The 16,202-nt window shown below is 39.6% G+C and overlaps 1 protein-coding gene across 1 annotated transcript in view; it reads left to right on the top strand.

The window, feature by feature from the left end:
- Window positions 1-503: 503 nt before the first annotated feature.
- MNAT1 (MNAT1 component of CDK activating kinase) overlaps window positions 504-16,202 on the top strand; it is a 386,226-nt gene continuing 370,527 nt past the window's right edge. Inside the window, exon 1 of the mRNA XM_069207410.1 lies at window positions 504-728. Coding sequence (XP_069063511.1) covers window positions 640-728 — 89 coding nt within the window. The 5' untranslated portion in view covers window positions 504-639. The remainder of the gene's footprint in view (window positions 729-16,202) is intronic.

The raw sequence follows: 16,202 nt of genomic DNA, 5'->3' as shown, positions 1-16,202 counted from the left end.
CAGAAAGGCTAGGCAAGAGTCAGATTGCCTCATTCCCGGGAAGGGACCACGTTATGTGACACAGCTTCGTCACTGGCGTTGTGACCGTGCAAAAGCGCTTTGATTCGTAGGACATTTAAACCAATTCATATTTATGTTAAAAAAAACTACAAATCCCAGCATGCAAAGTAGTGTTTGCTAACAGACCAGCCTCAACCAGTATTGACTTAAAATTGTCACAAAATAACGAGTCCGCTTGGCAGCACTAATACGCAGGATACTGACTCAATGAGAACATTATATCCGGATAACTATTTGTAGCATTTCAAGCGATGGTTGTTAGGAATGGTAGCTTAATCAATAGGAAAAAGAAATATTATGTTTATCAGTGCGCATGGATAGTTCTGTTTTTTATATGACCACAGTTGTAATGTATGGCATTAAAGACCGCATGATTGAAAAGCGCTCTGCTTTCACGAGAAACCCAGCACCAGTGTGTCTTGTGCTGGCGCTGCAGCTGCCGACCTTTATTCGGCGGAACAGATTGCTGCCGGTCTTGGCACCCGCCTGGTCTGTGTTAGAAGTAGGACCGCTGCGCAGGAAAACCTGATGTGTGAGCGGGACACTTGCAGGTTGTTTCTATTGCATTAGAGAGCAGAGATGGATGACCAGGGATGCCCGCGGTGCAAGACCACCAAGTACAGGAACCCTTCCCTGAAGCTGATGGTGAACGTCTGCGGGCACACGCTGTAAGTCTATTCTTCACTGCGCAATAATTTGCGGGAGAAAGAGTAAGCTTTTGGGTACTTGTAACTCGTACATCGACACATAGTGCTGTTCCTCCACCGCGTATCTTTATGAAGTAAGCATTTTGTTTGATGAAACGTGCAAGTTCTCAACCAGAAAACTTCAGTTTGTTGCCCCCTAATGAGTGTCTCTTGGGAACTATGTGGACTATGACTACAGTATACTGTCGGTGATGGAGTCAAAACTATGACATCACTGATGTGTTAGGGCAGTTAACTGTCTCAGTGCTACCAATACTGCTTGTGCTGCAGTTGGTCACAAGTACAAGTAATTGTTCGCCCTGCGTCTGGCAAACATGAAGAGACGCTGGCAATATCTACCAACTGGAAGATGTTCACTTGCCCTGTCAAATTCATAAAAACGATAGGATTTCGTGTTTTTTCAGTTTTAGCATTTGATGCCTTCCATTGAGCAACCTGAACTTTGTAACCGTGTAAACATTAGTTTGTCCTATGCTATGATGGAAGCACTTTGCGGTATATTTATTATGAATAACGTCAAGAAAAGTGAACCATCCCTAACAGTGTGTGTTACCTGTCCCTTTTTCTGCCTCTATCAACTGAAAATATTGACTGTCCGTTAATTTCAAGAAACAAGCCATTTGAAGCTTGGTGTGGGTGGTGTTCATCTAGCAACCCCCCTTGAACCAAGTGGGCTTGTAACTGCTCTCTCAGATTGTGTACCTTAATCCTTGATTATTGACTTCCAGGTAGTCTTGTTACTTTGGGCACAGACTATCATGAACGTGTCTTTGTCATGTTATCTTAAATTCTTTAGATCACCATTTCTTAAGAGTGCATTAAATTTGTCAGTATCAAAGTTCTGCAGCGCATGTAGACTTCAAATTGGTCTTGGGGCCTGTATAAGCCATTCTTTATATTAAGACTGGAAAGTAGTAAGCAGGGGTCAGCCTTTTAAAATATACAAATGAAGAGCTCCTTTTAGCTGCTCTATATTCAAGGATACTTATTACAACATAGACATGCGTTTTGTGGTATTTGTTTGTTGGAATACTCCTATTTCGCAAGTTGATTACAAATTATTTATAGAGACCTCAGAATGGACACATGAGCTAACTACAAACTGGAAGGTTGTTTAGCTTTGTACCCTACACTTAATAAGCCCACATTCACCCTTCTTATTATAACCCCAATAGTTGAAAAAATATAGTCTAAAATAGAACACATATGACCCAGATTTAAAGAGGAAACTGTAGACTGTTTTATGCCCGGCAAGTATAGCTCGGAAAATATTTCTCTTATTAAAGAAATGACAGATAAAGAAATACTGTTTGTTGCAAGATCAGCCCTAATCAAGGTTTGGAAGTTACATCAGCCACATAATAAAATTAGGAAACATCTGATTTAATTAGCACCTGGTGTTGGTAGGGTAATAATTGCTAATAGGTAGAATAAAGCTACTGCTCTCTTTTTGATAAATAGTTTAACAAGGATCAAAAGATAATATTGATGGAAAGGGCTAATGCTACGAAATCTGAATCAAAACAAATTGACCTCTGGTCTATTATTAACGATCTCTCGCAAAATCTTTTACATTTTCTGACAAACCCCCTCAAACATAAAATAACAAAATGTATTTGCAGAGATGTATAATAAACAAAATATGTTTGTGTGCACACATTCCCTCCCTCGCCTTTTCCTATCCCTTTCCCTGGCCACCTCCCTCTATCCCTATGTAGTGGCTGTGAGCTAGTGACTCCTGATGTAGTACATTACATTGTAAGGGCTTACATCTTTTAAATTTGTATAACTTCCCCCTTTGAAATACTTGTGTATTGCTTTACACTGTACCTCTCTTACTTCTGTTCCTAAAGAGAGTAACTTGGATATCTAGTCGGAGTGCTCCAGTGCTGATGGCATTGGTAAACACCAAATACCAATATTGATAAATACATATTACCACTGATCTCAAGAGCCTGTTTAATCAGATTATCCCCATACATTTGTAACAGTAACTTTTGAAGGCATTAGCCTTAATACAAATGTTAGAAGCAAGCAACCATTTTGATTGTATTATGTTTTCTGCCATATAAAATTAAAGAGTTAAGCTCCTTTTGTTTTAGACGTTTGCTTGATGCTAATTCTGCTGCCACACTGTTTTGTAAATTTTATATTTTTCAATGAAAAGCAAGCTCCGATTTTTCTATCCTTGCCAACTGCATTTCAGAATTCTCTTTGAATACTTGATTTCTGTATTTGTGGTGTTATCACACTTTCTATATAGTGGGGCAGTTGAAACACACCCCTTTAACAAAGCAAAGTAAGACCATTTGTAATTTGAAGTTTGTGATTACACCAGAGTCTTTTAAGATGTTTCTTAATGCTTACATCACCTTACAAAGTTTTGAGGAGTCTACAATGAAGGCTGTACATTTTTGGTGTTCTAGTTAACTGTTGATCATAACAGTGCTGTCTGAATGTATTTACTGAGTGGTTCAAATGGTTGCTACATCATGCAGTGGTTGAGATATGTAAGACAATGGGTTACTAGGTGTTGAGGATGTGATTGTTATTCAAGGCATAAGTCCCAAAATCCTTTAAGGTCAAACTCACTCTTTCAACCTCTGGTAACTATAGCTTAATGCAGATTGATTTAACTTAGGGAAATGTTCAAACTACTTAGCAGCACTAAACAGTCAAAAGAAAACAAGGTACATATCACAACCAAGTTTTAGAAATTAAGAAAAATTGAGTAAGAAAAATGACACTACAATGAGTAAAGCCCCATCAAATAAACATTTTTAAGGTTTTTAAGGCATAAGAAACGGTAAAGTGGCAATCATATACCACTGTTTACAGTTCACAGGGACCTACGTGTAATTTAAAGTTGACCACGGTGGAACCGACGTTGGATAGGTCAAGTGGCTTGTCCCGGTCAAAGTTATTGTCTTCGGGCTTAGTCTTTTTTATGGAAGTCAAAAACAACTCTACCGGGGCATTGTTGACTATATCTGATGAAGTTCTCTTGAATCCAGAAAACTGCTGGATGAGGTACAACGGAAGCATTTGGTTTTACCCAGAAAAGCTCAGAATGGGAAAATTCAACTTTTGCAGCCTCTAAAGTCTTCTCATTGGCAGTATACTTTTTGTGCCTTCACTCAGTCAATATATCTACCTTTGGATGTAGTCCCTTTTTTTATTTTTTTTTTTTATTTTTTTTTTAGCTCCATATCTTCCAGTTGAACAACAAAATCTTTGTGAAATCTGACACCTCTGCTGTAAAGTTCCTTTGAAGCTCTGGAGGTCTTGGAAGTCCAAAATTATTCTAAGTCTCAGCTTTATCAAACTTTCTAAGGCAGTTTCTCTTAGCCACTTAAAAGGATGCCATGACCTCAGGCACAGCACGTAAGGGCCAGGGCAGCCAGAACACTCTCTAGTAGAGGCCACCAACATGGGCCAGTCCAGGTCCAGTTGTAATTGATCAGTAGGTCACTCCAGGATATGCCACTTGCAGAATTTTCTGTTGCTATACCCACATAGAAGGTCAGCCAGTGGACCCCTTGAGTCCACTTCTTGGCGCTTGGGACAAGGAGCAGGTCAAGCCCTTAAAGTCTCTACACAGATTATAGACAGCAGGTCCAGTCTATCTCTGTTCTGTCCAGAAAGTGTTCTGAGGATTTGGATTCAAGGTGCTGCTTTGTTCAGTGCAGTAGCCAATGAGTGGGGATGACTACTTGACTTTCTCTGACCAATAAGCAAAAAGCTCCCAAGGGCAAACGTTTGCTGCATATCCTATTTTCCTCACTGCATTCTTTTCCGCAGTGCACCATCTTTAGTAAAATCCAACACAGCAAAATCTGTCTCTGGAAGGAACTTGTGGCACATCTAGGGGTGTATTTAAGGTAAGGAGCAGTCCACTCCAACTTAAGTACTCCAGAGTAGTTCTATAGCCAGCTTCCCTTTTTCACTAAGACTAAACCAAGAGGCTAAAGGTTGTTTTGGGACCAAAATACCTCTCTTCTCCAAGCGCCCCTTATCACTTATCTGCAAAAGTACAGGTCTCTTCCGGTCATGTTTAAGTTATGAGGTTCCTATGCTCTCCTAAACTGCCCTGCTTAGGTTAAGCTGGGTCACATTCCTCACCCAAGCCATTATCTCTGCTCCAGAACTGTATTCTACACCTTATAGGTACAGCACAGTCAAGCCTGCCTCATGCAGGCCAATGATAATTAGCCTGCAGGGGAGAATGATTCTGAGTACCACAGATTCGACTCCTTATATAACAAGAGTTGTAGTACTTCCCCATTTAACTTTCAAGAGCTCAGACTTAAAAGAACCACCACTCAGGAGGAAAGTAAGAAGCTGTAACCTTATTTAAAACACTAGGAAGAGAAGTGTAAGGATACATCTGTGGAGCAATGCCTCATCAAAGAAGACAAGTTGTTTAAGAGGCATGCAGAAGCAGAAACCCCTCAACCCATCCCAGAAATAGCCAGAATTCACATGTCCTCGGAGATATCATTACTTAGCGCTTTGTTTGTCATAGAAACAAATAAAGAGGATTTCTATCTGAAAAGCTAGACTCCTTGCTTCTTTTTCAAATGTAAAGAACAAGTACCATGTCTGGTCTCCCACATGGTATTAATCCTCATATTGTTATGGTTGTGATGAGAAGGAGGGAGTGATTAGTGACAAAGCCTTTAAAGTGCCATTAAATATTGAGTGAACAGGGTTTTTCAAATTAATGCAAAGCAAAGGAAATGGTCAAACAGTGTGTTACTGGATTGAATACTTTGATCACATTCACATGGCGGGGGCTGGACCACAATTTATGATGCTGAATTCAGTGAAGGTTACCTTTGCAGTTGCCATAATGATGGGTTACAATCGACCCACTTCTCCTCAGCAACAAAAATACACACATGATTACCACGAGTGGATTTTTCTTTGCAGAGTTTAGTTTTGGCTTACTGGTGCAGCTCTGAAATACGTAGAAAATACTATTTTTTTTGTTTGTTTTAAGAATGCGCACTATGAGACATCCCAGAAGCAGTTTCTAAAGGCTTGAGAGTACGGAGACAACTATCACTGGGTAGAAACATACCCTAAATTGTATCATCACACTTCCCTTCAGCATCACCTTTCCAGATGTGTCAGCGTGATTTAGTGGTTTTAGTAATGTCAGTCGGTGACCATTTAAAAATCGGTAAGGGGAAGGCAAATCAGGGTGACCGAAACAGAAATTTGACTTTTCTAGTCAATGGTGACTTTAATCACACAGTCTCACCAAGCTAGAGATGCTGAAATTGAATTGGCCACAGTCGGATAGAACTTGTTGACTATTGTAATTTGCATGTGGTTCTATTATCTTAACTCTCTTCGAAATGCACCGGAACTCATTTCCAGATAGAAATATTCCACAGCAGCTATGTCCTTGAAAGGACAAGATTGAATTAGCTTACTTCTACAGCAGTAGGTGGTGGGTGAAATACAAGACAGAGACGTCTATCACAATGGAAGGATGGTAATAATCTCATATAATGTATGCAAATAGTTTTGTATGGCAAATATGAATGAATCAGTAGCTCTGAAACCTAAAACATGTATATTTCTCAATAACTAAACATCATGAGAAAGTGACTAATTCCACAAACCACGCTGACATATATGAGGCTTATTGTTTGGATTTGGCCATCACTACAATGTGATAAAGAAGAATAACATTAGACAATCTATATAATGTCAAAGGATTAGATTGAGATATACTCGAAATTGAATAAAGAAAACTGAATTTGGATACTGATTCGAAATAAAACGAACAATAAAATGAAGAAACAGTGTTTAAGGAGTTCTTTCTTTCTGGAAGTTAATGAATATATTATGAAACACGGTGACTGATGCATACTAAGTAACATTTGTGCCTATAAACATATCATTATAAGGCAACCAAGAGCATGTTCGTTTTCTTTTGGGAAATACAGATATACAATTTTCTTCCTTAAAAATGGACGGATAGTTGAAGACTAAGTATTAGCTAAATTCCCAGAAAGAGTTAAGTGAATAAAAGGATCATTTTAGATGATGTATTGAAGAAAACCAAAACTCGCTGGATGGTGATGCCATTCTCTCGGTGTAATCAAAAATGTCTTACTTTCTTTGTTTGAGTTGCTATGCCACTACATAGTGATGGACAAAATGAGTGATGCATCTGCCAGAACACCCATAGCCAAGGCAATGGGCAAATTGAGACCTCTGGACGCATTAGTTTGTACTGTGAGTTGAGCACTGAATTGGCATATGCTAAAGCTTAATTGACCTGTTTAACAAACCATGATACAATTTTCTTCATTGAGTAAATATGTATTTTTCTAATAAGCATCAATTATGTCAGAGGTCAAATCAAAAATTGAAAAGTTTTTTTTTTTTTTATTTATTTTTTTTTTTTTAAAAAGCTGTATAACCTTTGCTCATGTGACCTGAAAAAATAAACCTGCAAAGTTTCGTTTTGCCCAAAAAATAGGTAATAATCTAGTTATATATGGATAGTTCACTATTTCAAATGCATTTCTGCAGAATATTTCTCCTGCTAAAACTGCATTGCAACGACATCTGCCTGCAAGTGAAATTTTGCAAAGTTTACAAAACTTAGCAACCTGTGGAAAGTGTGTAAATTGTAATCTTTCCATACTTTTTGCAGGCTCATTTAATTTTCTCCCCATCCAAGTATCACTTCCGTGTGTTAGGCACCTGCTATTTTATACCTGCCTTTCATCTTTTCGTTTCTTTTTCACTGAATAATTTCGGATTTTTTAACTCTTTCTTTTACGTGCATCCTATTCTGCCTCCTCATGCTCCGGACTTCTATAAATCTATTTGTGCCATGAGTTTCTATGAATTTCTACTCCATGTGCCACCCTCCGCACCCCCAAAACAAAATATCTATTTTCTTTTCTTAACTTGGCTTTAGGTGTATGGAGGAATCGGGTCATGGTTTGTCCCTAGACGCAATCGTTATTCTCTGTCTCCCATATTATGTTGTTAACATTTGAATATTGTATTTATTTAATATGTGTTCATTATCTTTTCAGTTTATAACAATAATCCTCTTGTAGCAGTACAATAATCATTTTGGTTCTCGTATACCAAAGATCTCCTATACACAGTAAGCCATTCAGATCCAATAAATACATATAATATCAATGACTTGGTAGTCACTTGTGAAAGACAGTTTACATCCCTTGTTCAATTATTTGTTCTCATTCAGGATCATCCAGAGGCAAATCACTTACTCCAAATCCGTAACATTCCCCTCTCCTGCCCCATATCTTCTTGAACTTCCCAGGACCAACCCTGACTTTGTAAGTTGCTCTTTCTGCCGCCATGTACATATCCATGCCATCTTGTCATTCCTTTGACATTGGCATTCTATGAGACTCCTTCCCCCCCCCCCATCCCCAGTTTCTTGATAAACCAGTGCAAACCTGCAAGATACATGCTTTTTTTGGGGTAGGCCCGCATCGTTTGGGAATCTCTATGTTGAGAATTGTACCTAATTCAAACCGAATAGTACATCAGTGCTTCTGTTATTATATTGCATCCCCAAATTGTATGAATGAAGAACCCTCCTACTCTTCACTTTTCAGGCAGATGGGTCTCTTCCCGTTTTCTATAACTTTCTTCTTTCATAGTACGAGCTGTGGAGAATTTTCAGTTGTATCAGCGTAGTAGCATTTTTATTTCCACTTCTCCTTGGTGCATCAGGGCTGCCTCTCAATTTATGTCTTTCATCTTCCCCAGCATCAGTCTCCCTTTTCAATCTCAGTTTTTGAAGCCCGTCTGGCATACTATTATTGAGGGTTTTGTACATCAAGGGGATTCTTCCCACTACTCCTCCGCTTCAGAACTAGCAGTCTATATCTGCCTGTATGGCATGCCTGAACTGGACAGATTTGAACAACTGTCTCAAAGCCATTTCTTAATCAGTCTGCAGTACTGCAGATTGTTTTATCGCACCTCCCTCAATCATGTTTCCCACTTTTACTTCCTGCTGCAACTTTTCTTCCCACAAGCAGAGAGCCACTCATTTATTGGGAGGATCTCTGAGGCCCAGTAGTAGGCTCAGATATCTGGAAGTGCCACCCCGATTATAGATTGTTCTAGTTAACATTTTCATTCCAATTCTTAGTGACCTTCCATCCCAGAAAAGGGTTCAGACCTTTTAATCAATCCTGTCAAAGGTTCCATCTGATATGGATTAGGGAGTATTCTGCAGAACATTGAGTAACTTTGGTGAGGTAATCATCTTGAAGATTGCTGCCGCACCCATGAGTTTTAGTGGAAGAATCCTCCATCCACACACATCTGACTGAAACTAATAGTTTACGTTCTATATTTCGGGCCTGGCAATCCTGAACCTTGGGCATTTCCTTCATCCGTAGATATTTAATGGCCTTTCAGTTATCTTGATTCCTGTCTGGAGGTTTCTGTATATAGCCAAATCTTCACCATCAGAGCTGACAATAGCCATGGTGCTTTTAATCCCTTCTGCTAACCTGATCCAGTTTGCTGGAGGTTCTACACGTAAAGCAAAAAGCAGTGGAGAACACAGACTCCTTTATTGGGTGCCCTTTTTCAGGAAGCAGAGGTCACCTCATTTACTCTGCCTGCCATGGCATAAAGAACAAGCAACCCTACTACAAAACACTGGACCAAAGACAGTTTTTTCCAGATTTCCGGGTTTTCAGCATTAAATACTGTTGGTGTATTGAGTCAATTGCTTTTTAGTCATCAAAGAAAGTATGGCGAATGGAGCTGGCCGACTCCTCTTATTCACTAACCAGTTTTGTAGCCTCCTTAAATGGAGCTTTGTAGAGCATCTTGGCCTAGACCCAGGCTGGTCTTTATGTATGAGGGTTGATATGAGCCCTATCTGTCTGGAGGCCAGAATTCTTGCTAGGACCTTTGTTTCTTATAGTTGCGTGCCTGACATCCGTAATAGTGACCTCTTCTTTAGAGCTGCCAGGTGTAGCCATTATGGTGTGTGCTCGAGCTTGGAGTGTTTTTTTATACATCTCTGTGGGGAGCAGGTTAAGGCCAGAGGTTTGCTTGCTTTTCACTTTTGTAATAGCTTCCTTGACTTGACAAAGTGGGATACCCGTTTGCAGGTCCCATCATCAGTACTGAGCTCTTACAGTATTTTTCTCAAATCTGATGCTATATGTCCTCTCCACTATTGAAGCTATCAGCTTCATCCGTATATTGCATTTCTCTCATTAGTATATGACCGTAGTGGTGCCTTTTTGCAGGGTTCTGTCCTTTATTCGTTGATCGGATTGAGGGTAGTCCGTATCCACGATTTTAGAAAACCAATGTTGCGCAGTGCACCACAAATACGTTTGCTGATATAATTGGTATATAGCTAAATACATCATTTAAGAACCAACATTAGCAAAGCCAATAGGTCTCGCCTATGCACGAGCTGTTGGCTTTGTCAATGTTTTTTGCCTTATTGTACAACAGCTCGACTGCTGTGCAAAATAGCTGCAAGTAAAAAATAAAAGCACTTTGATGCGATGATGATGTACGCGTTATAGCGTTTTTTAAAAAAAATTCAACCGTGTTGCATAGCAGCCGAACAAAGAAGTATTTTGCTATGTTTTGTCGATATTCTCAAAAAAATGGAAGGGAGCTAAATAATGTGTTTTCAAGAGAATGTAATGAAAGTCGCTCCTTTAATTGTTCAGGTCACCGATTCTTTGGTGTCAAACGAATTCAGTGCTGGAGGGGAGAAATCATTTTCTTTGAAAGGCAGCAGTTCCATGATTGCTGTTTCCCACCTGCCCCTTGGGTTTCATGTTACAGGGCTTTAATAAAGGGCCAATATCTCTTCAAATGAAGGGCCCGGTAATGTGCAGTTCTATGGTTTGTGTTAGCATTAAAAAAGCGTACAGTTGACATGTGCTTTTTATCATTTAACGAGTGATGGCCACATGTTTTGCCATGCAGCTGGAGGGGCTTATGCTTTTATTGACACCTCCCCTCTGTACAGTGTCAACTTATTGTTGCCAACAGTGTGATTGACCGCCACTGCTCAATTCAAATCCTATTCCCAATTACTTTTTCGTAATGGAGAAGTTTCCAAACAAAGAAAGTGGTTGATATCCAAAAATTGGGTCATTCATATTTTATTGACTTCCTGTCCTCAATCATAGTGTTGGAAACTAGTCAGACGAGTTAATTCTGAATGTTTGACCTTTTCTCCCTAGAAATTGATATATTTACAGAGGGAAGGATAAATAAGTTATTTAAATTCGGGTGTTATATTTCAGCATCTGCATAATGAATGTCTAAGGCCTTGTGGCATTCTTGATGGCTGGAGCCTCTCTTTTTTACCATTCTGTGAATTCTGTCTGACCTGTGCCAACACAATATATTTTGACATTAGGCAACGATAACAAAATAACAAGATGTTATTAGAGTAAAGTGATGGTTTGTGTTTCTTCCATGGAGTTAATATATATCCAATCTTTTTAGCATAGTGTGTATGTGCCATGTTTATTAGCATGATACTTTAGTAGAAATGTAGTAAATATCTGACGTAAAAAGACAACCTCTTCAAGATCCTGATACAATCCATGGCTCATAACAGATGATACAGGTGGTATGATTTGAAGGTGGCAAGGATTTGAGAGGCTAGTAAGAAGGAAATTGCATGTGGTGGCATGCACACTTTAACCAAATAGTGAATGAAATCACACAGGAGGGCTGGAGGGGGCAAGCAACAACATAGTAGTGGGTGGTGGGGCATGCAACAACTGGGCAGGGCGTCCCAGCTAATAAAGTTAATTCAAAAAAATAAAAAAGCTCTATGACATGGGGAGCGCTGGCTGCATCATATTGCTTTTTTTTGTTTGTTAAGACCAGTGTGTGGACGGGCCAAATCTGACAACGGGTTGAGGGCAGGATGGGGAAAGCAACATGAGGGACGCAGGAAGAAGACAGCTATATGACAGATGACAGGAGCTGCAAGCAACACTAGGGATAGCGTGGGGGCAGCGAGAGGACAGACAGGTGGAGGTGTGCAAGGCGACAGACAATGGGAGGAGGGCGAGATGGTGCTAGTAACACCAAAAACAGCAGGATGGAAATGGGGCAAGCAGTCACACCGGAGCTGAGAGATGGCCTACAAACACAGGCACTACAATGGAGTGCTAGAATTAGATTTTTTTTAAAAGCACATCAATCCAAGCGTGAGTAATGAAAGTATACTAATAAAGAGATCAATCAGTAACTGATCCATGCCTTAGCAAAGGGTGAAATAGATGAAAAGAAAGTGAAACTGGGAGATGCTGACAAATGAGAAGCAAAGAAATGAGAGTGATGATGAAGCCAAGCAATGGTAAGTAATTAGCGGTCTCTAGCACCTTTCAGGTTAATGAAAGATCTTGCAAGCAAAAGGGCATGTGCTGTCTCTAGTGAGACCTAAAAATGGTCATCAGTGTACTTTATGTTTTACTTCATATCTTCTAAGCTCGTACAGAGCTCAGACTAAAGGAGAAATAAAACCGTAAAGCCAGTAGGTCTCAAATTTAATATGCTAATGCTTGCAACACAAGCATTTTAAAGGCACCAGAGCTATGTTTTTAAAAGAGCCCTGCATGCAGTTCAATGCAAGTTCTCAATGGAGATGAAAGGATACTGTCAAGCAGCCAATACAGTAAGGTCAGAGGTGGGTGAGTGCTCCACTGGACAGAACCAAGACGTGTTTCCAGTAGGTAAAGCTGGGTGCTTGAAGGAAGCCAGTAATTGAAACTGACACACGTAAAACTCATTTTAAGGCTCTGACTAAAAGAGTAGGCTACGTATCACACCTGATAAAATACGACCCCCCTCCCCCCGGGAATCAACATTTATCAGGTGTGTTAAATAACACCTTTTCTAAGTTTTTGTGGAATAACATGCAGATTTTGGTGCAGTAACATGCAATTTTAAGTGCTTTTTATTCCAAAATGTGCATCCTACAGTAAATAGAGTGCTCGTTTCCACTGTTAAATTCCAGCAGGCCTGACCTGATGAAATGTAACAAAGGATGAGGTATGTAACACACCCTTTAAATACCAAGTGCAGTAAACACTAAATACTTTGGAATTCGGACCTACTTATAGTCTGTGACATTGCACATTGTCAGCAATAGATCCGCTTGACTGCTCTGCTGTCAAACCCCAGACCTAAAAAAATAAAATAAAATAAAAGGACTCACTTTTTATGGAGCATACAGTTTCTTAATTTTAGATGCTTGATATTATACTTTCATTGTTGACTTGCAGTATTTAAACATGACATTTTAGGAATAGATGATATTTTTGTGACTATCTATAAAATCAGTTTTTAAGTTTGTGGAACAAAAAGTATTTTGCTGTTTTTTTTTTTCTATAATCATAAAAAATGGATGGAAGCTAAATAGAGTGTTTTCAGGAGAATGTAATAATGGAAGTAGCTCCTTTTAATTTTCCAGTTCACCAATGCCCTGGTGTCACACGAGTTCATGGCTAGAGGTGAGAAATAATTTTCTTTGAACGGCAGCAGTTCCATGATTGCTGCTTCCCACCTCCCCCTTATTGAAAGAAAAGCTGGTGGGTTTCCCGTTACAGCGCTTTAATAAAGGGACAGACTGTCTTCAAATGAAGTTCCTGTATGCAGTTCTTTGGTTTGTGTTAGCATTAAAAAAAAGCCTAGAGTTGTCATGTGCGTTTTGTCATGTAAGTAGTGATGGTCACATGTTTTGCAACGCAGCTGGAGGGACTTATGCTTTTATTGACACCCTCCCTCTGTACAGTGTTAACCTATTGTTGCTGCCAGTGTGATTGAGCACCACTGCTCAATTTTAAATCCTATTTCTTATTACGTTTTCGTAATGGAGAAGTTTCTATACATTGAAAGTGCTTGATATCCAAAAATGGGGCCAATCATATTTTATGAACTTCCTTTGCTGATTTATATTATTAACTTCCTTTGCTGATTTATATTGTTAGAAACCAGTCCATCAACAGTTAAATCTGATTTTTGACCTGTTCTCCCTAGAATATGGAGTAGTTGCAGAGAGAAGAATAAAGAAGTTATTTAGAGTGTTATATTTTCAGCATTTGTATAATTGATTTCTAAAGTTATGTAGCATTCCGGATGGCTGGCGCATCACTTTTTAGGGGTGAGCGCAAAGTCCTCCGTCCCCTGTAGTAATCTCTCTTTGGGCTTCCAACCACGCCCATGTCACGTCAGTCACTTTCATTGGTTTGTGGGCTTGTCTTTTAAAATCCGCTTGCTTTCATTTGTGAAAGGCACGAATACGTCATGCCTTTTCCGGTGTTTAGCCCACCTACACAGCACCGGTAAACTTCTAAAAACATACGAGGCCGATGTTTTCAGTATGGTTTCCAGACTACATTATCTGTTTATTTTCCATGCAGCGCGATCACGCTAGGATTTACGTAGCACAATCGCACACGTTTTTTCCGTTTTCCGTTTCAGCATGATCGCGCTGCATTTTACTAGGGCTATTTCGCTGCGTTTTTTTCTTTTAATTTGTGTGGCAAGAAAAGTCCAGTTCGGAGTTTACAATGCTAATAGCTCTAACTCGAGCAACTGCGAGACCCTTTGCATTGAAAATGGTTGTTTTACTATGCTGTGAACTCTCCCTGACCTGTGCTAACACAACATATGTTGACATTAGGCAACAATAACAAAGAACAAGATGTTTGTAGTGTAAAGTGATGGTTTGTGTTTCTTCCATGGAATTAATGTGTGTAGATCTTTGTAGCATAGTGCGTGTCAGATCCATATGCCATGTTTATTAGTACTGAATGAACTGATACTGTAGTACGAATGTAGTCAATTTCTGCCGTAAAAAGACATCTTTGTGAAGTTCCTGATATAATCCAGGGCACATAACAGATGATACAGGTGGTCTGATCGAAGGTTGTAATAATTTGAAAGGCTAGTAAGAAGGAAACGCAATTCAGGAGCATGCACATTTAACCAAATAGTGAATAAAAGCACACTTCTAATACTTTTCCTAACCATTAAGTACTAGGCTGCAATAACCACAAACCACTGTAGCTGATCACCCAGTGGCATCCATTATAACACAGGTCTTTTTCATAGGACAATTTCGCCTCACAGACATATGAAACAAAAGTCCACTTTATTTTAATGTCATGGCAGTCTATCCACCATTCTGCGGCTTTCCTTGGTTGATACATTTTTTTTTTAGCACGTCTGCAGATCTAAGAAGATTGTGACTGTCTTTTGCGCATGCTCCAACTTAGTATATCTTTGTAAATGTTTGAAATATCTGAAATATTATGTGGACTACTACTTTAACAGTGGCATATTCACAAATGAGCATGCACACACAGCTCACTTCCAGCCTTGTGACAGCCTGGGTAGGAGCAAAACAAGCATAGCCCTTCACCCAAGCCCTCTGAGGCTGGCCTGCACCAGAAAGAGTAATATCTACCCGAGTTATCCATGCAAGGATATAAAAAAATATACCCTCCCAAGGAAGCGTTGGCCTCTCCCCCTTTCTAAATACCCTGACTTTCACAAGCGAGGTAGGAGGCTTTATTGACACTTCTCAAACTTACCTAATAGTCAGGGAGGGGTGTACCCATACTTACCCGAGATCAAGGAAAGGAGAAAGATAAATCATGGTGATGTTTGTCTCCTGTCACGTCTAAGGAAAGGGTTTATTTGTTACAGTTTGTACCTTTTCCATAGGCAGGGGGAAATCCTCCCTTGCTCATTGAAGAAGTGTGGTGGAAGATGAAGTTGAAGGTACCTACCTTCTCGCTTGGCCCAGGAATGGCATTTTTTGGGGACACTAGCTACATTTCAGCCAGTACTTGTGGTGTATATTCTGGGGGTGACCGAAGAATTTCAAAATAAATCCACTGTCCCTTGATGCATTTTCTCTTCATCAAAGCCCTTGCAACTCAAACAGTCCTTGAAGGCTTCGCATTGAAGGAATTCTGGTCTGAAGTCCTCTAACCCTTGCATTGTTGTCTATGCTGAAATGTCTTTCTTGCTTCTACCGTATGCACCTGAGTTTTATTCTATTCCGTTGATTCATTACCCTCTTGTATATGGCAGTTCCTAAGTTGCATTTAGGCCTATGAACGTCATCAAATAGTTATGATCATTTTACATTTGCAGTTCAATTTAAGCTCTTGAAAGCATCTTGTTTGAGGAATTAAAACACAATCATTAATTGAGGAGAATTCGCATATGCTAAATATAGGTATGGGCCACAGCTTACTGACTACTTGGTGTGTGAATTACACCATCAACGTAATGGTACAGGACATTGTTTGTTCCTTACCTTTCTTTCTCAGCTTTTTGCTATGGTTGGTTCAAAATTGAAGTCTGTCCAGATTGTCTGGTTTCTTGAATGTTTTCAACCTG

Source organism: Pleurodeles waltl, chromosome 9 (assembly GCF_031143425.1).
Source record: "Pleurodeles waltl isolate 20211129_DDA chromosome 9, aPleWal1.hap1.20221129, whole genome shotgun sequence".
Lineage (NCBI taxonomy): Eukaryota > Metazoa > Chordata > Amphibia > Caudata > Salamandridae > Pleurodeles > Pleurodeles waltl.
Note: the sequence above shows the minus strand (reverse complement) of the source record. Positions and strands in the feature narration are given on the sequence as shown.